The sequence below is a fragment of the Rhipicephalus sanguineus genome, chromosome 2 (genome assembly GCF_013339695.2).
Source record: "Rhipicephalus sanguineus isolate Rsan-2018 chromosome 2, BIME_Rsan_1.4, whole genome shotgun sequence".
NCBI classification, from domain to species: Eukaryota; Metazoa; Arthropoda; class Arachnida; order Ixodida; family Ixodidae; genus Rhipicephalus; species Rhipicephalus sanguineus.
In genome coordinates, this window is record NC_051177.1 from 84,757,015 (window position 1) to 84,779,334 (window position 22,320).

Consider the following 22,320-nt stretch of genomic DNA (forward strand, 5'->3'; position numbering starts at 1 on the left):
CTTGGAGCCGTGATGCTCTGAAATACGTTTCTTTTTTTCCTTCTTCTTCTTTTTTTTTTTCCCGGCTACGCCGCGCATTGAGCGCAGGCGACCCGATTCAAAGGGTATAGCCAGATCGCCATCGCCATGGCGTTCGCGTTGTTCGGCTATAGTAGTTCGGCTTGTGCAGTTCAGCCAGCCATTTGCTGTAGTTTTCTGCACTGTTCGATGACCTTCGTGCTAGCTTGCTTTCTACACGGCGTTCACGTTTTGGCAAGATGGGCAAGTACCTGAATAGGTACACTGCTGGCTATAAGTTGAAGGTGATCGAGTATGCTCTCGAGCATGGGAAACGTGCCGCCGGCAGAAAATTCGACGTTGACGAGAAGTGTGTTCGACGTTGGTGTGCTCAAAAAGAAGCCTTGCGAAACACCAACAGCACTAAGCGCGCTTTTCGAGGAGAGCAGTGCAAGTTTCCCAATTTGGAAGAAAACTTGCTCCGCTATGTGACTGAAGTGCGGAATGATGGTCTTGCACTCACAAAGGACATGCTGCGTGTGAAGGGACTAGCCTTGGCGACTGTACTTGGGTGGATCCTATCTGCGTGGAGCTCGGTGTCGACGGACATTGTGTCCCGAAGTTTTAAAGTCGCCGGGATATCTAACAGCTTGGATGGCACGGAAGATGACTGCTTGTGGGGTGACGGCGCTTCGCAGCACACCATCTCATCTCGGACTCAAGTCTGAGGACTCGCCGAGTGACGACGATTGAGCACGTATGTCGCAAGAAATGTCGTATACTGCAATAAACGCTCTTCGTTCGCTAACTGGTGCGTTTTTACTTTTAAAAAAAATGTCGCATGTATGGGCCGCACCCCGAAAATTGGCCCTCATTTCTTGAAAAAAAAGTGCGGCCCTTACACGCGTTTATACGGTAGCTATGTCTGATACCAGAGCTGGGAAAAAAGCACAGTGCTGTTACCACCCATTCGAAATGGTGCAGAACCCGGAACGTTTCGAACCTTCATGGCTCTCTAACATGACCGCTGAGATTTGACAGCGCTGTAACTCTTGGAAGTCATGATTTTCGATATTACGCCGTATTTACTAACTACCGTGTGCATGTACGTGCTATGTGCTTAGGTTCTATTTTTAGAATATCTCACCCGTACAGCTTTCTTACGGTTGCCATTGAAATCATGTGGCAGTTCTTGCGGTATCAAATCCTAGAGAGAGCAGTTATGCTTCAAAAATATGTCTGTTGCTCTCCAGAAGAAAGATCTTTGTTACAAAGAAATTTGCTGTGTGAATGTTGACACCGCAGAGTCTTTTTTTCATGCCCAGGCTGTCGGATATAGCCGGCTGCCACAAGCCAAGCCAGAGGACGGCCTGTTAGCACTGCTGTTTGAGAAGAAGCTGGAAGATGTGCAACCAATGCAGGCGCAGCTGGTGGAGGGCCTTCAGCGCGCATTGGGCAACAAACCGAACGTTGCTGTCTGTGTCGAAGGTCTCAAGAGCCTCGATGTCAACAGGTGCGTGGTGTGTCGTTCTCGTCCAGCAACCACAACTGGACCTTGCAACACACCCCTTGCTACTTTCTCTGTAGAAGGCCTCAAAAGGTCACTGAAGAAAAACTGAGTCAGCTTAGTAATCTTTCCAAGCTTAGTACAAATCTCATTAACAGAACCTTAAGGGTTCATCTGACAGAAGTGTGATTTTCTGAGAAAATATTTGACATCGCAGCAAGCTGATGAGATACTTCGAGATCTATTGTCATTTTTATTTGCTTTCCGGTTTAAACAGGTTCCCGCTTTTTTTGGCATTACTGGAAAGGTCATTTATTAATATAGTCAAACCCGGATATATCGAACTCGCAATAAAATGCCTGTCAGTTCGATATAGGGCATAATTCGATATAAGCCTGCACACCATTCATAAAAGCACTTTATTGACGAAGCTAGCTTAGTTGCTCTTGAAATAGTCTTCCATTTTTTTCTTTTTGAGCAACTTCGCTGCCTGCGACAGCGCGCATTTCTCAACATGGTCTAAAGAGTTTGAGCAGACGAGGCCACAACCTTCCACATTCGCGCAGAAGCGCCGGACTAGTGCGAGAGCACCAATCACCTCTGAGGATGTGGGCAAAGGATTGTCGTTTCTCATACCTTTCTTTGAACCGCTGTAGCCAACCGGAGCCACCTTGAAAATCCTCCCTGCCAAGGAGAAAAGCCATGTCCTTTGCTTTTTGTTCGATCATGGGGCCGGACACGGGGAGGTTGCGCAACTGAACATCGACGAACCACTTGTACACGGCTGCCTCGACGTCTTCATGCACGGCCGTGCATACGCGTCAGGCGCCACGGGAACCGAGTCTTTTGCCCGCTTTATCCCTAATCTCCGCCTTATTCTTCAAGATCATGCTGAGAGTGCTCCTCGGAATCTTGCGGGCTGCCACGACGTCCGACTTCTTCTCACCACGTTCGACTCGATTTATAATTTCGGGCTTCACGGCGAAAGGCAAATTCTGCCGCTTCACGCTAGCCATCACGGCACAGGCACACGGTGCGAAGCACAACGAACGAGAAATGCAGGGAGATAACTCGCACGACCCGCGCGCTCGCACGACAAGAGTACAAGAGGCCTTGATTGGCTGTCTCGGCAAGCGCTGCGTCTGGGTCAGGATCATTTTTTGCAGGGGGGTGACGGCGGCTCGACTGACGCGGCGCGGTCACGGTAGAGAGAGCTGGTCATGCGCCACCGGGTTAAACCACTTTTGGAATGAGTGGTGGAGAAAAGCGCCAGTTTTCCTGCCGCTACAAGGGAAAGCCAACTTCCAGGGGCACTATTGCCCCGCTTGACGTTCGATATATCGGGAGTCGCTGCTATTCTTGTTTGATGTAACCGTAATTTTCGCTATATATTCTAACTGTAACTATACTGTGTTCAGAAGTTGTTCGATATACAGGATAATTCAGTGTAAACGGGTTCGATGTAGTCGGGTTCGACTGTACACCCCTGCTGTTCCTGAAGGTGGAACTACTGTTATTATAGCCTGCTTGTTCAAGCATATCTGATATGCATGATGTTCTCATCAGGCACTTAACTGTGTTGCACTTAAAAGAAAGTCAAAGTTTGGTGATCTCTTTGAAATAGATTGTTGATGCTCATGTTTGTTCTTGATCGTTTGTTCTTGCTGTTCAAACAGCTCTTGTTAAGACTGGGCAGTTCTTTAAAAAATTAGGCAGTATGCCTGAGACTTCCTAACCCACAAAGAAAATGAAGTGGTCCCCTTGACCCGAACATGTAGGAACGCTCTTGCCTCCTGCTGGCCATTATGTTGACTCTTACCTGCTATTGGCCAATACATTAATGAAGAGCTGGACAGTAGGAATGACGTCTTTACTCTAGCATGGTTAGAAGCAATGCTGAACACGGAGTGTGGTGTGTGTTCAAGTTTCCTCGAAAGCTTTTAGACAAATTTTGCTGCCAATTAACACTCGAAACTTAGATGTGTGTTACTTGACATTTGCAGGTGCGAGCTGGTCGTGTACGTAATGGAGCGTGCTCCAACGGGACAAACACGGCGGTTTCCCTCCAATGAAGTGGTGTCGTACCTGGAACAGGCAACCGTGAAGTCCCAGTTGACTAACATGGGAGTGCACTCTGTAATCTCCAAGGCGGCCGCCACCAAGGACTGGCTGAAGGTCTACCTCAATAACCCGCCCTGTGGTGAGAAAATGTCTCCTCGAATGAAGGAGGAGTTAGAGCGAGTACAAAGTGTTACTTGTGCATTTTATGAAACCTGAGACAGGTTTGCGAAGTACAGTAAAAGCTCGTTAATTCGGATTTCACGAGACCGGAAGAAATGTCTGAATTAAGCGAATGCCGAATTATCAAAAGTACCAAGAAAACAATGAACAAATGTTTGATACATCAGTAAACTTACATTTTCTTGATGAATACGTAAATCCTGTGCTTCTTTTGCGTAAGAGCAGTGTAAAAGCTACATTTTTCGTCATCCTGCGACTTCGTTCTCAACGTGACCATGGCTAGACTACTGTGATTAGTTAGCCTGAAACATGCTCTGCATCCCTCCCTTATTACATACCGCCACCACCAACCCGCACATGTGACGATAGTTCTTTCACAGGTAAAGTTGCCGACAACAGATCGTTTGTTCATCGCGATGTAGCAAACGAGTTTTATGCCAGCATACCGACCTCAGCTGAAAACTCCTCTTCTTTGACTATGTCTAGTTTGACTAGCTATAAGCCATCTTTTCGTTAATATCCTGCACTGATTCGCCGTCTTCTATGTGTGCCTTTTTCATTTTATTTTCTCTTCATAAAGGCATAGATACATTGCTGTGGGAGCAGGCCAAGTTGGACAACCCAGACCCGGAGCGACTCATCCCCGTGCCAATGATTGGCTTTGCTGAGCTTCGCCGTCGTTTCAAGCTTCAGGAGCATGAGATCAAGCAACACCAGTGTCGGCTAGATGTGAGTGGACCCACTTTACCTTCGTCATCAGCAGTTGCGAACAAAATGTGTATTACATTTGACGGTGTGACCTGACTATGAATGTTTAAAGAAATACTGAACAAAATTTTTTCCGAGATTTTCAGCCCAATTGAAAGATAGGGTGTGGAAATTGGTAGACCCAACCTTCATTTTAGGCAAAAAGTAGCGGAAAATAATGAATTTAATGCGTTTTTCACGAACTGCTATGTCGAGCGGCCGTGCCGTGAACTAGAGGAGGTGCCGTGTAATGTATCCAGAATTGGGTACGCCAAATGTCAGCCGGCGCCCGTGTTTTTCAACACGTCCTGTTTCCACTTCAGTTCCTAGAACCAGTATGAATGGCACCGGCAGCGAACAATGCTCCTGGGTGGGGCACATCTCAGTGCATTTGGAGAAAGGGGCAAGTGGGATTTAAAGGAGAGGCGGATAACAGGACAGGAAAGGGACGGGGGCACTTGGCGCCGTGGGGACACTTGACGTCACGGCCGTCGATTCGCAGCCCCTAGTGCGCTCACAATCCTCCAAAAATACAGCCAACTGTTCAAAAATATGTGAAATGAACTCTCTTTACTGGAACAGTCAGATCTTCCAAGCGGAATTCCTATATTTCGTTTTTTTTTTTTTTTCAAATGTTTGTTCAGTATCCCTTGAATACGAATATATTTCTAGAATGAAGGCTCCTGCAGCCCCTTACCAACAGAGGAGAAGCGCAGTGCTTGCTGCTACTTCAGCCCTGTAATAGAGCTGGGTATACTGCAGCGTGCTCCCAGCTCAACTGCTCTTGCTCTTTGAACGTAAACACTAGTCTAATTAAAAAATAAAAGCGTGCAAAGGTAATAGCGTTGTTGACAGTGCTGATAACATGACGTCCAATGAAATTTACTAAGGCATTCCTTAAGCCATTATGCATAGATACATATTGAGCAGGACATGCAGGGCATAGTTCACCGTCCTAAAGGGACACTGCAGATAAAATTGGTTTACTTGTATATTAATAAACTACCCTTCTATAATACCAAGTTTGCCGCTACTGCCACAAAAAGATGCTTGGTATGCCAAGAAATCTGCAAAAAGAATACACATAAAAATTTATTACAATAATTATACAAGGTCACTCCTCTGTATAGTGACATTGCTTTTTAATTAATTAATTAAGAGCATTTGAGATGCTGTGGCTACAAATGTCCTTTTATTTGATGTTCCCTTTATTTTTTGTGTTGTCATTCAAACAGGCAATTGCTGAGGACATCTCTAAGCTCCAAATTCAGCACACCAATACAGTAGCAAAAATTGAAGAGCACAAGAGGAAGCAGCAGAACTTGTACCACAGGATACTCAAGGTGAGTGGGAAGAAAGCAACAGTCTTGGACGATGGTGCTCACAGTAGCTGTACATTCCACTCATCCATTCCATCATCAGATGGTGCATAAAATTGAAGCTCCTTATAATAAGCTGTGATTAGTGTAATATGTACAAATAGGGTGAAAAGTTTGCACGAGATGTAGGTTCAACAAAAATGTTCAATATCAGCATAGTTTTACCAGGCAGCCATTTAAAGATTACAGTCCTATGATCCTCACGAACTCTAGTACATGGAGACCAGTGGAAAACCAGGCTCCATGCCCTAACTTAGGCTGGTTCGGAAAACAGAACATGAATGACTTAAGGATCATTAGATATTTAATTAAGATTACTTGCTATAAAATACATAAATTAACATATTAGGACATTATACAGTAGAACCCCGCTGTTACGTTCCTCACTGCTGCGTTTTGCCGGCTGTTACCTCGTTTTCCGCCGGTCCCGGCATAGCTCCCATAGGATACAATGTACAGTGCAGACCACTTATAACGTAACCGCATATAGTGCAGGACCGGTTATAATGCGGTCTTTTTCGACTCCCGTTTACCCTCCCATAGAACCGCATGTATACGCATACCGCTTATTGTGCAGTCCCCCAAGATGAAATACCGTTTATAATGCGGTTGCGGGAAAATATTTCTGACAAACGCGGTAGCGAGTGCGGTTCTCAAAGGAGGTACGCCGCTGGGGAGGGAGCGACGAGGTCGTTACGAAGGGCGAGGGCACGCACTGTGAACGAACGAGGGGCGGATGGGAGGAAAAAGACCGCGGCAGCGCTGTGCGGGCTCGCCGAGTAGAGAAGGATTGTGGTTGCCTAGGCGACAGAGTAGCCTTTGCACCGGCGGCGGCAAGGCTCCGCGGCCGCTTGCCGGCAGCGCGTTCCGCGTGGAACGTACGATCAGTACGATCGCGTCCTCATCAAGTGCGCTTTAAAGTAAGTTTCCTGTCGGGAAAAGCGTCGTCGTTATCACACTTGCTACAGATATCGCGTTTGCGCTACCTCGTCTGCAAATTGAAAAGTTTTGCGGCTTCAAGACGCGAGCTTTAGCCTTTTCTGCCAGTGCGCGGACTTAAACGAGCTTGGCGGGCTTTTGTCGCTGTTGATCTCCCGGCCGCGAACACAAACTTCGTATCACGCGCGCTGTTCTTGGGTTAGTGCTTGAGTGCTATCTTTTCGACGTCCGATCTTCATGTTGTCTTGGACAAACTTGCCGCGACAACACGCTGAACCACAGGCTAGGCCTAATCAGCGTTGGTTGCTTTTCGGTAGCGGTCGCGGGCGATCAAAGTTGCGGTTTGGTGCGGAATCAACGAAACTTTTTGCGATGGCTGCACTTGAAGGGAAGGGAATCATATCGTTAATGAAAACGAGGGCATGGTCGGCACATGCAACTCTCGAATGGTGGTTCCGGATTCGATTGCAATGTCTTGGACATCGCGTGCGCGCCCGTGAAATCGAACGGTCGGTACCGCTCAGCACGTGAAATTTCGGTCGCGATTCGACATGGTTTCTGTGTAATGCGCATACCTCGAGGTGGCCTGACGTAGTCGGCAAATTTCCGCGATGGCACTTTGTTTTGTTTGCTTTTTCCCCCGTGTTCATTTCGTTGGCAATGCGGGTCTTTGGCGGTTAATTTTTGAACATTCCGAGATTTAAGTGGTTGTAAGCGCCCCGAATCGCATGTGTTGATTATCGGACACGCGAGGCTACATGCTCAACATGTTTTGCGCAAGTGCAGCCTTTGAAGAAGGTTGTTTTGGTTATAGTGCGGTACCGCTTATAGTGCGGATATTCGCGACTCCGGCGACTTACGTTATAAGCGGTCTATACTGTATTGGGAACCCCGCTGTTACGTCGTAACTGTCGGACCGTTCCCGTATGATACGTCGCGAAGTGCGCCCGGAGCCGACCGAGTGACTACCAAAGAAAGCGGCCATGGTGCATTTTCACGCAGCTTGGCCTCGTTTCACCGTAATATTAGCCGCACGAGAGGCGCAAGCAACAGAATCTTTCAATGGATCAAACAAAAGCATGGCCTTCGAGATTCAAATTGCAAAGATGGCGTCTATGACGTAACTGCTCGCGAAAGCAAGGCCTTCGAGATTGGCATTTACTATTGACAAAAGCATAGCCTCTGAGATTTGCATTGCACAAACATGGCGTGTATGACGTAATTGCTTGCGAAAGCAAGGCCTTCGAGATTGGCATTCACTTCTGCTATCGCGTTGGCGTAGACTCATCATCGTCGTTATTTGTCGGAGAACGGGAGGAGTTCGAGCTGGTTGGAGCTCGCATGGTCGTGCGTGCGGTTCGCGGTCGGACTCGCCGCGCCGGTCGTGATTGCGTGTGCTTAGTTCTTTCATGCCTACAGCTGTTGGTGTTAAAAAATCACATACGTTGATTACATTTCTGTGGATAAGGCCGTCCTAAGCTCCGCGTTTCTATCCATCGACTAGATCGCGGCTGAGCGCGCCAATTTTCGTGCTGCTCGTAAGAATTGAAATAAAATTCTGTACCACTAAATATTTTGCCGTTTTTCCTGTTTTTCGGCTCTTACGTTTCCCGTCTTACGTTTATTTCCTACGGTCCCTTCAAAAACGTATCAGCGGGGTTCTACTGTATTTGTTGCAATAGAATATAGAGTGCCTTGAAATATAATGTGTAGATTTGACACAATTTGCAGAGAGTTCTTCATAGGTCGTGTCTGAAAGAGCTAAGAGGCCTTCCAACACTTTTTTAACATAGTCAGAAAGCGCTGCCGATCGGTAATTGAGGCTGCTGTGAATATGCAAGCCAGATAGTGTACAGTAAAAGCTCGTTAATTCAACCCTTGTTAATTTGAAAAATCTGCTAATTCGCATGTGTTCTTCGGTCCCGGCCAGCATACACATTGTTTAATGGAATCAAACTCTCGTTAATTCGGTCATAATTGGCCGCAACCCAGTTAATTCGGACGATCTTGGGAGCACGTCGAGTGCAAAGCGCTGCAAATGTGTGATGCAAAAGAGCAAAAATGATGTTCGCAGACGACCATAATGAGGCGGCACAGTCCGCCCCGCCATCATCATCATTGTGAACCACACGGTAACGACCGGAAAGCAACGCTGCATGACAATTTGCGTTTGCCACCGCGTGTGACACCTCGTTGGCCGTGGGTGTTTGGAAAGGCATGGTCACTATCCACAATCACATTGTTCGTGAGCAAGGCTTCAGCAACCGCGACAAATTTCTTTAGTTTACCGGTGAAGAAACGTATCATCACATGCGCGGGATGATGGTGGTGTTGTTGGCAGCAAAGATTAGAGGGGTGCAGAGCACATTTCAGGCTAATTAAGACACAGGGGTCTCGCGCCGTTGTCGCATTGTGAAACAAGTCGAAGGATCACAAAAATTGCAGCTTTTACACCGCTCTTATGCAAAATATGTATAACATTTACTTATTCATCAAGAAAATGAAAGTTATTAATGTAATAGACATTTGTTTATTGTTTTGATACTTTCAATAATTCGGAATTCAGTTAATTCGGACATTTTCTCGGTCCAGTTAAATCCAAATTAACGAGCTTTTGCGGTAGCAATGCACACGGCAAGGAATTTGCAATTACGTTTCAGAGACAGCTAGAAATCGCCCACTCTTGGAAAGTTCCGTGATAAACAGGCCAGACGACATCATAGGCAAGAGGACATGGCCGTTGGTTTATTTGAGCATTCATGTGCTGCATAGTTACGGCGTCCACCACAGTGTACATCCACGTATCCGCGCCATGCTCTTTAGTGGTAGTATTACATGCTGTACGATTACATTAGCACCCTCACGGTCACTTCGAAAGTGAGCCGACGCGTTCAAAGAAAAAGAAAAGTGCTCAAAGCCATGACACACGTTGACATAGGTTCTTGCCCCTTTGACGTCCCCCCTTGTTTAGCTTTGAGTGCACACGTTGGAATGAAAGGAGAGAGAAGGCGCTTATTAAAGTGTGCGACAAATCCGTGTAACTCCACTCACGCTTGACGAATTTGAAAAATTCTTGCGGCAATCAGTTTGTGAGTCAATAAACTCTGATAGTGAGGTCATTCGATGTTTATACTTCGAAAAGTGTTGCAGGCCTCTTTAAGTAGAGCACTTTTGTTTTTTACAGGGGCACATTTGAATGTTATATACTTGCTCGTTCGCAGGTCATGGTTCACCACGAAGTCAGCCGCAAGATGGGCTTTGCGATACAGCCGGAAGAGGAGCATCTGCGGACAATGCTGGAGTCCAACCTGGGTGAACTCAGCGCGCCGACACAATTCAGGGTTCGTCTTTTAATTAGCTGATTAGCACATACCTTACCTTTGTTTTTGATGAAGTGCACTGTGATGAGCTGCTCCGAGAGCTGTATTCTTGGGGTATGGAGCTTCAGGAGTTTTACTGTTTGTGTACGCCGAATAGCAAATGCCTAAGCCATTAATGCTGAATGTCTTAAAGGCGAAAGATGTCGAAACAAGTTCCATCAGTCATGCTTTCTGTCAGCGTTGTCCTCGAGGTGTGTCTTTGTCAAGTAGTTTGTGTTGTTCCTGAGTCATTTCATTGAGCTTTCATTTTGTATTGAAATCATTCTCATATCTTGAAGTACTTTGTGTACTTTACATGTCATGTAGTAAGCCTTTGCTTCTGGGCTCATACACAGTCAGTCGCATTACAATTGTCCATGGAATTCATTGCTTCGTTGAATACTCGTATTACGTTCATCACGTTACATTTCAGATTTGTTTCACATTTGCTGTCGCTGTGCGAGTGGCCACAATAATGAAAGCCACTGGTGAAAAATGAAAGCAGTGGCACATTTTGAGACAGAAATTATTCAACACCAACATGTTAGGATTGTGAGTGCCGACGCAGAGGCACATTATCTCCGTGTAGAAATAGAAGCTCACAGTCCATCGGAACTTGAAGCTACGATTAGCATTTTCTAACCACAAGGTTAGGGAAGGCAGAAAGGTCCCATCATCGTCCCGATCTGGTTCATGTAAGAGCCGGCTTTTCTCTAAACTGTTCCCATTTTTTCACGTTAGTCTGTGTGAACAGGTTTCTATCTATCTGGGGCTAAGCGAGAAAAGCCGGTGTGATGGACCTTTCCCCATGCCTAGAGAGGAGGCATGCTCCCGTGTTAAGAAGAGAACTTTAGCTTGCACCTAGATTGCTGGATTGATGGACCACATGGTAGCACATTGTTTAGCCAGAGAGAACATTGGGAGATTGTTACTGTCACCTAGGAAATCCTACGTAGTCACTGGGGGGCTGGAGAATGCATAACTGTTAGCCTGCAGTTTTCTTATTTTTCTTGGATGGGAACCCACAGAAAGACAAAAATGTTACTAACGTATCATGGTTGGATGAAGTGTCATAAGCAGGGGTGTGCGAATATTTGAGTTTCGAATTCGAATCGAATATAATACTGAATAAAATAATTCAATCCAACTTTTGAATAGCTAGTATTCAAAGTTTCGAATAATTCGACCAGACCATGGTGCAAGAAATATTTTAGGTGAGCGAGTGCGAGGACTACCCGTTGCGTGACTATGTTCTGCTTCGCAAGCAGCCCGAGCGATGGTGCTACCAACTGTCACCCGGTAGGTTGCCTTGACAACCGCGCTCATCAGGGCACTCTATGACCCGTTCAAGTGGATGCAACGTCACCATGTGCACAGTGGCTGGAGCCTGCGCCTACTGTTGAAGCTCTTCCAGTTAACCAGTGTGCATATAGCGAATGTGACGAATGCAATGATGCCTCAAGACTTAATAGAGAGGGGGGGTGCCGCGATGAATGTTTGCCCCCCCCCCCCCTGAAGGGGAACTCTGCGCACACCTATGCTGGCGGCATTAAAAGCACGGACTTCTCCTTGCAAGATTTGCAGCCACTGTTGCAAAAGGGCACAAAGCACTTGCCCATTCTTCCGCAACATAAAAATATTTGGCCACTATGACATTTTCGAAAACGAGCTCTAAAGCAATGGCAGCAACAAGGAAAAGTGCGTGCTTTGCGCGGCTAACGTAGCACGTGAACTGTGAAGGCCAAGCCCCACATGCGTGAAAATGCACTGCACAGCGACGAGCGACGAAACGGACCGTTTGCACAACATATTGCGTGGTCGAGATTGCGTGATAACTCGATTTTTCAGATTTGGAAACCGTCGCCCACGTGCTGGGGGTGCTTTGCGGAATTTGCCAGCAGCCCGCCACGGTCCTCAGTCCAGCGTGCCATCTCTCGGCATGCGGAAAACGAGAACATAATCCGGCTCTCTCCAACAAGCGCTCCCTCCGCGTCGTTCACTTACCTAAAGTATATCTTGCACCGTGGATCAGACAAATACCTAAAATGTGACAAAGCCCAATGGTGCAACTTAGTTTGGGGCGGATGGGGGTGGCTAAATCTGATGCTAACGTCGTTACAGATGGCCTTTCGTTAAATTTTTTACAGATATCCTGGTTTAAGAGTGTTTGCATGTTTATTTTAAAGAAAATTGTGTAATTTCCACTCGTAAAAAGAAAACACATCAGAAAACCGTCAAGCTCTTCACAACTTAGCTTTCGAAAACGAAGGCACGGACTTCTTGCACAGTTCAGTCACATACGCTGCAAGCGCCGTAAAACGTCCCACGACTTTGGCCCGCGCAACCCTCGATAATTGGCTTGACTTGTAAAAACTTGTTCACGCTGAGTTGCTACTGCCGCACCGCACCACTCATTCAGAAACTCTCATTGTTCCGGCACGCAGTTAAAACACTGCTGTGAATGGGCGCCCTAAGGTTTTTGGGCCGGGAGCACTCATGACGATGAAGCACAATGTCACCGCTGTCAGATGAGCCGGAAATACCTAACGTCACGGCGAGAGTACCTGAAGCCAGGTCATGTGGAACAGCTTGTGTTTCTGCATGACAACTTGTACTCATTCAGTAGCAGTCACTCACCGCGTAATGTGCTCGAGGGCACGAGCAGATTTCATTTCTTTGTTCTTTCTCTCATTTTTCAATAACATCTTTTGTATTCGATATTCCATGGTTTTGGCCGCTATCCGGCACTATTCGATTCGAGATAAAATTTCATTATTCCCACACGCCTAGTCATTAGGGGTCACTGCCGGCATTGTTGCTGCTGTTTGTTTCGTTGTTAACCCAGTAGGCCTTACAAAACATGCATGTCAAACTGGTCAACGCATCAGAATGCTGCCGCTATGATAGTTCAGTGGTTATAAGGTGCTCAGCTGATGATCCCAAAGATGCAGGTTCGATCCCGGTTGCAGCAGTCGGATTTCATTGGAGGCAAAATGCTAAAGGCCTGTGTATGTGCGATGTCAGTGCAAGGACCCCAGGTTGTCTAGATTTTCCGAAGCCCTCCATTACAGTCCCTGAGTCACTTTGGGACATTGAAGCCCATAAACAGACCATCCAACATCAAAGTGCTGGATATTGTTGCATGCGTCTCTGTAGAAGTCTCTTTATTAAATATTTAGAAGAGAAATACAATGTAAAACATAGCGACGCATGCTTCATTGAATGGAAATCATTTGCAGGGTCGCCTGAATGAGCTGATGTCTCAGATCAAGCTGCAGAACAACCAGATGACATTCACTGACACGACAATACACTGCAGCCTTGAGCCCAGTTCATTGAGTCTGCTCAAAGAGGTAACGGTTTATTCTTTACGCATGTTTAATTTACATTTATTTTTATTGCTTGTTCTTTGGGCCTCCATTTCATGACGTAACAAGCAGCTACTGTTTAAATCATAAAGGAGATTTTCTATTTATATCGAATGAGGTTGAGCGTTGGACTAATTGGTGCGGCATAATTCGATGTTTCCCAGTTCAAGGAACATGGACGACTTACAACGACAGCACTGTGTGTCTCGTTTGATGTCGTCCATGTTCCTTGTGCTGGGAAACATCAAGTTATGTTTGAATTGGACATTATACAGTCGACGACCGATAATTCGGACTCCACGGGGAACGTTAATAAGTCCGAATTATCGAATGTCCGAAATAACGAATGCATCAGAAAAAAAAAATACTTTTATTGACACTTCATGGTCCCGGTGGCCGAAAAAAGTTGTCAATGCGTTGCTGCCCGCACTTCCGCTTACGTGCAACCAAGCCCGCCTGTATCTCCGCCAGTGTGATGTGATCGCTGTACGATGACGAGCTGATTTCGTTCGTGAAGGCAACGCGTCTGTGCGGCGCACTTAGCGGTGGCACAAAGAGGCCGCATGAATGGCGGCGCGGCGCGTTTGGGTTCTCGCCTATTAAATGCGTGCACTACGCATGCAACTGCACCAGGCCACATGCACTATCGAGCAGTTGACTGAAGATGCTTATCGTAAGGCTTGTCAGCGATTGAGCCGTACTGGCGCGTTTGCCACCTGCCGCCATCACGGCGCCGTGAAAGCGGCCGCTTTGAATTTCCGGTCCGCTTCACCCCATAACACTTCGGCATCGTGACAAAGCTGACTTTCGGATTCTGCTACAGTCGGAAACAGGTCGACTCGAGAAAGTGGTTCGAACCTACGAGATGATAGACACGGCAGAGGTGGGGGCTTCAATTATTGCCTTTTTGACCTGCAATTTGGGCAGAAAGTCCGAAAAATCGGACGCCGGAGAGTTTCAGCGTCCGAAATTTCCGACGTTCTTGACCACTGACGTCTATGGGGCTGGTGACGGTGCCGCGAAAGCGTCCGAATTTTTTAGCATGTCCGGAAAATCGGGCGTCTGAAAAATTGGCAGTTGACCGTATATCTGCCGCGTTTCGTTGTCGTCGGCGCGGCCTTCGGCACTGGCTGTGAGGGCACCGTTGGCGCCATTTAACTCAGATCTTTTGAGACAGCAGAGTGTAAAATAAAGCAAGTCTCAAGATAAAAATGAACGCGCGCGCAAAACACTTTACCGCAGACACATTTGACAGAATGGCGGTTACAGCAGCGCAGCACGGGAATACAGGAGCCGGAACATAGCCTCCTTTCTGTGCCCGCTCGATCCCCGCACTTTCCATTCTATTGCACCGTCGCGTTTAGTTCGAGCCGAGCCGACAGGGGGCGCCGGCAGCCCTGGGGAGTGCAGACGACGCGTAGTCTCTCCGATTACGCAGTGAGCATCCCAGAAAGCATAAATGTCTTCGACGTAAATGTAGAAACGCACTATTATATTCATGCTGGACAACCTTACCATCACCAGCAAGCATTACCGCGAGTAGAAATACAATATACAAGTAAACATAAGCGTATGAATGCGGTATAAACTGATGCGCTAAACTCATACTTGTCCCCAAGGATATTCAGTCCCCGGTACCCTAGAGCTTCGTAGGTGAATCCACAATACTTGTAGCTGCCTCGCCGCTTTAAAAAGCTATAAGAAAGCGACATGACAGCACCACTTAATTGACGGCTCGTTACTTTGCGGCATTACGTTGCGAAGCTCAAAGCTGCGGGTTGGTTTCGCAGCCTCAAAGTCGCATTTTGACGAATATGAAATGCAAATATGCTGCATACGTGTGCGTTAAAACATGGCCTTTTTCTCGCTGGCAGGTTTCCTGCCAGCGCGCAGTCTCGACGGCCACGGTTAAGAATCGCATCTTAACCAAATTAATCCGTAGTCCTATATTACGGCATGCCTCACATCTTCATTGCAGTTTTGCAGTAAAACCCAGAACTCAAGTGACAACACTTGTTACCTTGTTCTGGACATCAACTTTTATTTTGTTGGTATTCTGAAGATGCATATGTGCATAGGAATTGCCTAACAGCATTGAAAGAAAAATAGTACAGTCAGTCAAGCAGCTGCAAAAACACAATTCACAGTTTTAGAACTTTTCTCGACAAGGGCTTGTGGTGAAGTGCCTTCCTCACATCGTGTTTGTCAGTCACACCCAGGGCATAGTTGGTGAACACAGGCCTGCAAAATTTCATGCAAACAAGCTCCAGAAACTGCAAGCGGTGCTCAATGCAAACATGCTTAAAAACGTCACTGTTTGCCATAACAGAAACAGCGTTGCTGACTGTTTCCTGCAGAGGCCTTGGCATTGCTCTGCGCTCGCTTAAAATGAGATCAGTGTACAGTCGAACCCGTTTATAACGAACTCGAAAGTGTCGCGAAAAGGGGTCGTTATATCAGTAGTTCGTTGTATATGGACTCGCCCTTAAAAACGTGCGCTTAGCGGCCAAGCCGTTTTTTTTTTTTTGTGTGTGTGTGTACTTTTGTTAAAGTGCTAACAACCCCTTCGGTGGCAAGCTAAGCCTTTTCGCGTCATGAAGCGACGCCCGCTGCGTGCTCACGAGTGAATTAACCGCCTTTGCAATGAGCCGACACCGTTTCACCGAAGCGCGGTACCGCGACGTGGAGCCGATCATCCCTGGCTAGTTGCGTGCAGCGCGTCGCCTACTCGGGTCGCGGAGTCACTGCCAGGCCGCTTGCTGTATGCCGTATGCGCGCGTTTGTACGCTCTTCGTGCTTGCTTCACTCCGGACCGTGCACGGGTGCGGCGACTAGCCTCTTCGTTCAACGCGGCGAAAACAAGTATTTTCCAAGCAACGCGCACTCTACGTCTCCGCGATGCTCTCGCGGCCCTGCACGACGATGCGCGGTGCACTTGAGTTGTCACCTAGTCAAACACGCCGTATACGCTCGCTGTCAGTACATCGACGTTTCTCGCTGCCCGCGCCGCTCAACAACAGCGAGCTTTCGTTTCTACAAAGCGATGCGCACTTTAAAGCGGTCTCGCACGACGCGGCGGCGGCGAACTTGCGAACGGCAGCATGGCGCGCTCATACTGCCGTCAATCTGCACAGTGTACAGTGTACGCCGCACGCGCAGCCGAGCAGATATCTACAGATGACTGTGATAAGGTTGTCGGCTATAAGGCATAATGGCACGTTCATCGACGGCCGCCACCTCGCCTTCGCTCTTTTCTGATGCCTATCCGTGAAGGCATCGCCGCAATCGCGCGGAAATCGTTATCACCGATCGACCGGTCTCTGCCGTTACCGGAAAGACGGACGACTTTTCGCGGCACATTGTGGCGTCGACGAGTTTAGGGACGCAGTGAACCTTTTTGCGATGGAAAGTTATCGCGGTTAATTATCACTTCAATTGCATTTATGCCTTCTTGCGTTCCAAGGCATTGTTTGGTTCATCGCAGGCGGTCGTAGCTGCAGAGAACGGCGTCAGGAAAGGTTACTGTGCGAAAGCTGACCACAAGGCTTCATGATGCCTACTATTTTTTTTCCCCACTGCCATTCTAGCACTGAAGAAACGCCTGGAAAGTGAGCGACCTCGCTCGCAGCGTCCGAAATCTGCGTGCGGTGCTCGCCGATCTGGGTATCTTAGTCGCGAGTAAACTAGAGCGGGGCACGCGCGAGCGCGCGCCCCTGTCACGCTTTAGAAGGCATATTTTAACTTTTTTTCGCTTCGTATGCACCATATTTTTACCGCGACCGTGTCTGAAGTGTTCGTTGTAAAAGTAGGAGGCTTTGAAAAATGTTCGCTATATCTGGACGCAGCTTCAGTGGTTAGCATAGGAAAATCGTAAGTGCACCCAAATATGGTCGTTATAACCGATAGATCGTTATAAGTGGGTTCGACTGTACTTCTTTAGCGCGTACAAAACATTAACAAGCTCACTTGAGGGGTACAGTAGCCCACCTCTGTCTTGGTGCCTAATCAGACTGTCAGTGGGGGCTGAGGACGCTGGCTTTGTGACTACTGAAATGCAGGAGCTGCACGCAATCTTTTCTTGTATGACACGGGCTACGAAGCCTCCCACCATAGCAAGTGCTGCAGTGTCCACAGTCGGAAGCAAGCTTGCAGGACTTCTTAGGAGGTCTTCAAGAAGCTTCCTAGCTTCTACTGGAAACTGACTTGCTTGCACTTCTCTCTGTTTGCTTGCAACTTTAAGTGCATCTGAGCCATGGCTTGACGAATCCACTACGTTACTGGTCTTTGAAGCAGAAATTATGCCAGTTTTTAAGGCCTTTTCGACACCAGACAAAACAGACCGAACGTCAGTCTGGTCATTACTTTCTGCCGACCTTCTTATCCATCTGAAAAATGATTCAATCGGGTCAGAAGAGAATTTCCTCGTCAGCACAAACTTGAAGGAGACTACATCTAGTAGGTATCTGGTGCACTCAACATTTGACTTCGTAGTCAGCATAAGTGCATGATGCGTTTCCTTAGTGAGGAACTGCTTTGGCTGGCAGTCACGTCTCAAATCTTCAAGGTATTCGAGGAAAGATGACGTGAGCCACACAAGGCGCTCATCAGAAGCAGACTCGTACTGCTTGCAGTCTTGCATATTCTTGTGTATGTGTTGGACACAGTTACTCACGTCCATTAAGACAAACCATCGATGCACTGTGTCCATGAACTCAATTGTTGGGCCTGCATCAGCAAAGGTGATGTCAGACGTGTGTCCAGCTTGCTCCTGCAACAGTTTCAACACTGCCGTAACTTCAGGAGAGAAAACCTGAACAGCTTTGTGGACGTTCATGGCTTCAATACTTGATGAAAATATACATGCTTCCGTGTGAGGAATCGTACAGGTTTGATTACACTCCCCTGTTGCATCTTGTACAGGCTCTTCACATGAGAGGATGTAACTTCATTGTTTTTTCCCATGTCTCGGGCCAGGAACTGCGACCTGATACCGTATAAACGCGTGTAAGGGCCGCACTTTTTTTTCAAGAAATGAGGGCCAATTTTCAGGGTGCAGCCCATACACGCGACATTTTTTTTTAAGTAAAAACGCACCAGTTAGCGAACGAAGAGCGTTTATTGCAGTATACGACATTTCTTGCGACATACGTGCTCAATTGTCATCACTCGGCGAGTCCTCAGACTTCCGAGATGAGATGGTGTGCTGCGAAGCGCCGTCACCCCACAAGCAGTCATCTTCCGTGCCATCCAAGCTGTTAGATATCCCGGCGACTTTAAAACTTCGGGACACAATGTCCGTCGACACCGAGCTCCACGCAGATAGGATCCACCCAAGTACAGTCGCCAAAGCTAGTCCCTTCACACGCAGCATGTCCGTTGTGAGTGCAAGACCATCATTCCGCACTTCAGTCACATAGCGGAGCAAGTCTTCCAAATCAGGAAACTTGCACTGCTCTCCTCGGAAAGCGCGCTTAGTGCTGTTGGTGTTTCGCAAGGCTTCTTTTTGAGCACACCAACGTCGAACACACTTCTCGTCAACGTCGAATTTTCTGCCGGCGGCACGTTTCCCATGCTCGAGAGCATACTCGATCACCTTCAACTTATAGCCAGCAGTGTTGCTATTAAGGTACTTGCCCATCTTGCCAAAACGTGAACGCCGTGTAGAAAACAAGCTAGCACGAAGGTCATCGAACAGTGCAGAAAACTACAGCAAATGGCTGGCTGAAGTGCACAAACCCACTCCATGGCACAAAACCATCAACGCGAACGCCATGCTATGGTGGCTAGCCATGCCAAAGTTGGTGATGCTAATGCCGATATGGATAGCGCCGATAGCGCGTTTGTACAGAGATGTGAGAAGCTAAAGATAAAATCTTGCTTTAACCTTTAGTTGGCGGGTCTTTGAATACTAATAAAAAAGTTAAAATTTTTAGCCCAATTCACGAACATCTTAACACGAATAAAATCCAAAAAAATATATATCTATATATACTCTGGTGACGATGATGATGGTTGCGTTTCCTTGCGCCATCTATCGACTACGCCTAGAAGCTTACGCGCGCGCGCATTTTGAATACGTATTGGTTGAGGAAAGTGTGGGTGCGGCTCTTACGCGTTTTTTTTTTTTTTAGAATATGCACTTCAAAAAAACGGGGTGCGGCCCTTACACGGGTGCAGCCCTTACACGCGTTTATACGGTATTCTTTATCAGATGGCATTGATCAAAGGCGACGAACAACTTTCGGTCGGGATCTTGAGGATGCTTTATAGAATGCTGCAGTTTCCCACTGCAAAGCATTTTCAAAGCAAGGACATTAATTTTGTGATTGTCCGTCACAATGCGCATTACAATGAAGCCAGCTGTCTCCACTTCCTTTAGCACATATTTCATCAGCATGAACAGCTGCTGTGCAGTGCAGTTCTCGGTGAAAAAATACCCCACGGGTATTCAAATGCGCACAGAGAGTCCTGACAAAATGAAACACAACAGTGAATTTGCTAGGACTGGTTCCCCTTTTGTTGGTGTTCCACAATCCTTACCCAAGTCCACCTCTCCAACAAAGGCATCTCTCTGCTTGTTGTGTTGCAGGCTTTGCCGTATTCTCATTTCGTCAACAACCAGAGAACATACTTTCGCTTGCTGGGTGCTCAGATTTTCTAGTTCTGCTTTCAGACGCTCTTTCACGAGACTTGTGAATCCCACTTCACCAGTAGTCACGCCCAGAAACCTCTGTAACGTGGCCCTGCTTGGAAGCTTCTTATAAATTCATAGGCCTTTGTTGACAAATTTCTGAGGACAATGCAATTACGAACAGTAACCTCGGAGTAAATAGGTCTGATTTTGGTGAAATTGTTCACCTGGTCAACGAGGATGCAGGCCCCTACGTGCTTTTCTCGTGCAGCTTCAACTACTTTGACAAAAGCAGTCAAATTGCAATCTTCTTTTAATTGCTTCAGTTCTTCTTTATATTTGTCAACTGTTCGACGAAGCTGTTGTATCTGTGCCTTTAAATCGCACTCCTTCCGTCTAAATTTCTGACATTCCAAAACAGAAATACTACTGCGAACATCTACCTGGGTGGCTTCGTGCTTTGAAGTAGGTTCAGAAGGAGCATCCATCTCAACTTGTAGTGGTATGGTGAAGCACGGAACATCTGTGAGACCCGGAGAGCTAAAACTTGAGGAAAGTCCATCCGCAGGCACGGTGTGTTCATCGGCTCCAACAAAAAGGCCTGTTGCAGTCGCTGTCCTGAGAGGCCGCGCAGCAGCGTTGTCAGTAGCAAGCGCTCGTTTCCTCACAGCCGCATCGCTCCGCAGTTTCTTCGGCTTCGGCTGCATGTACTCCAGGTAGTCGTCAAACACGCTGGGAGTTGCACTCCTCTTGAGTTTTCGAGTTTTACATCTTTCTTTGTAGTCCGTCAGGAGAAAATGTCGGCTGCACACAACGGAGTAGCGTGATGTCGTGTTCGGTGTCCAGTCTTTCCTAGCGATGGCTTTCAACCAGCCTGCCCTCGCTTCACTGTCACTAGGAATTTCATGAAACGAAATGCCAGGCACCTTACGTTTCGCATCAGATTTGCACTTTGGAACACAGCAGTAGGCCATGGCATCACGAGAACACGCACAAGTTCTTCAATCGCGGGAACACAATGCACGCATCGACTACAGGCCTGCGGCGAACCAAGGCGAACTGCCTTCACGCTCCCCAGGGCTGGTGGCGCCACCTCTTGGGGAACGGTGTCAGGCGGTCGGAGAGCGCGGACGGAGATTCTGCCTCCTTTGAGCGGGCACAGAAAGTATATAGGAGGCTATGACCGGAATATAGGATGTTTGCGATGTCGATACGATTTCCCACAGTTGACCGGTGCCTCCAAGATCGGCATTTCCAATCACAGAAATCTGAGGCATAAAGTAGCGATCGAAATAAAGCCTCATAGATCACCAATTAGCTTTCGTTTTAATCTCTGAGGCCATACTTTGTATGGTACGGGTGCCGTAGGAGATAATGGCTGGCGATTCGGCGTGCGCGACAGTCTCAGACAGGGTCCGGATTATTGAATGTAGATCTCGCAGCTGTCCGAAATATCGGTCGTCTTTACACATTACTTCTATGGGATCATCGGCGGTGCCGGGCGACTGTCCGAATTACCGAGCATGTCCGAATTATCGGTGTCCGATTTATCGGTCGGCGACTGTATTACAAAGTGTCTTGTTGAGTGAGCCAATGCTGCAGCACATGCAATTTACTGCTGTAATGAAGTGAAGGAACATGTGCTGGAGGTTTTCTTCAAGGCACAGTTGTGCTGTATAGGAAATTGTTTTCTGACTCGTAAACCTAGGAAAGTAAAACCAAGAGGGAGTTAGCCAGCACGTTATTTATGGAGTCTATAAGACCAGCTCGTTATGGGCTCTCAGAAAGAGTGCCAAAACATGCAGCTGAGCAAGACTCGTCATTGGTAGCCTTCGTGAAAGCAATTGTCTACAAGTAAAGCTCATGCGTAAGATTTGAAGGTTTACAAGCGTTCACATCTTGGGCTGGTGCTTGTATTGGCAGAAATTTGCCTCCCACGAAAAGAAAGTTCCCATTGCTAAACCAGGCTTGGTGAAAATTGCAAGGAATTCATGCAGTTCCAAAGTCTTAAGTGAAATTCTACCACCGAAATTCTGACGCTTGAAATGACCAATTGTTGCAGCAGTCAACTTGTGCAATGTACCAGCGTAAAGCTGGGAATCTTCTTGACTGACATTGAATGACTCGTCTTTCTTTCTGCTCACTAAAGATA

The 22,320-nt window shown here is 47.2% G+C and overlaps 1 protein-coding gene across 1 annotated transcript in view; it reads left to right on the forward strand.

The window, feature by feature from the left end:
* LOC119383263 (nuclear pore complex protein Nup54) overlaps window positions 1-22,320 on the forward strand; it is a 29,445-nt gene that overhangs the window by 6,213 nt on the left and 912 nt on the right. The window contains exons 4-9 of the mRNA XM_037651327.2: window positions 1,323-1,510; window positions 3,508-3,704; window positions 4,326-4,474; window positions 5,728-5,835; window positions 10,032-10,151; window positions 13,409-13,522. Coding sequence (XP_037507255.1) covers window positions 1,323-1,510; window positions 3,508-3,704; window positions 4,326-4,474; window positions 5,728-5,835; window positions 10,032-10,151; window positions 13,409-13,522 — 876 coding nt within the window. The remainder of the gene's footprint in view (window positions 1-1,322; window positions 1,511-3,507; window positions 3,705-4,325; window positions 4,475-5,727; window positions 5,836-10,031; window positions 10,152-13,408; window positions 13,523-22,320) is intronic.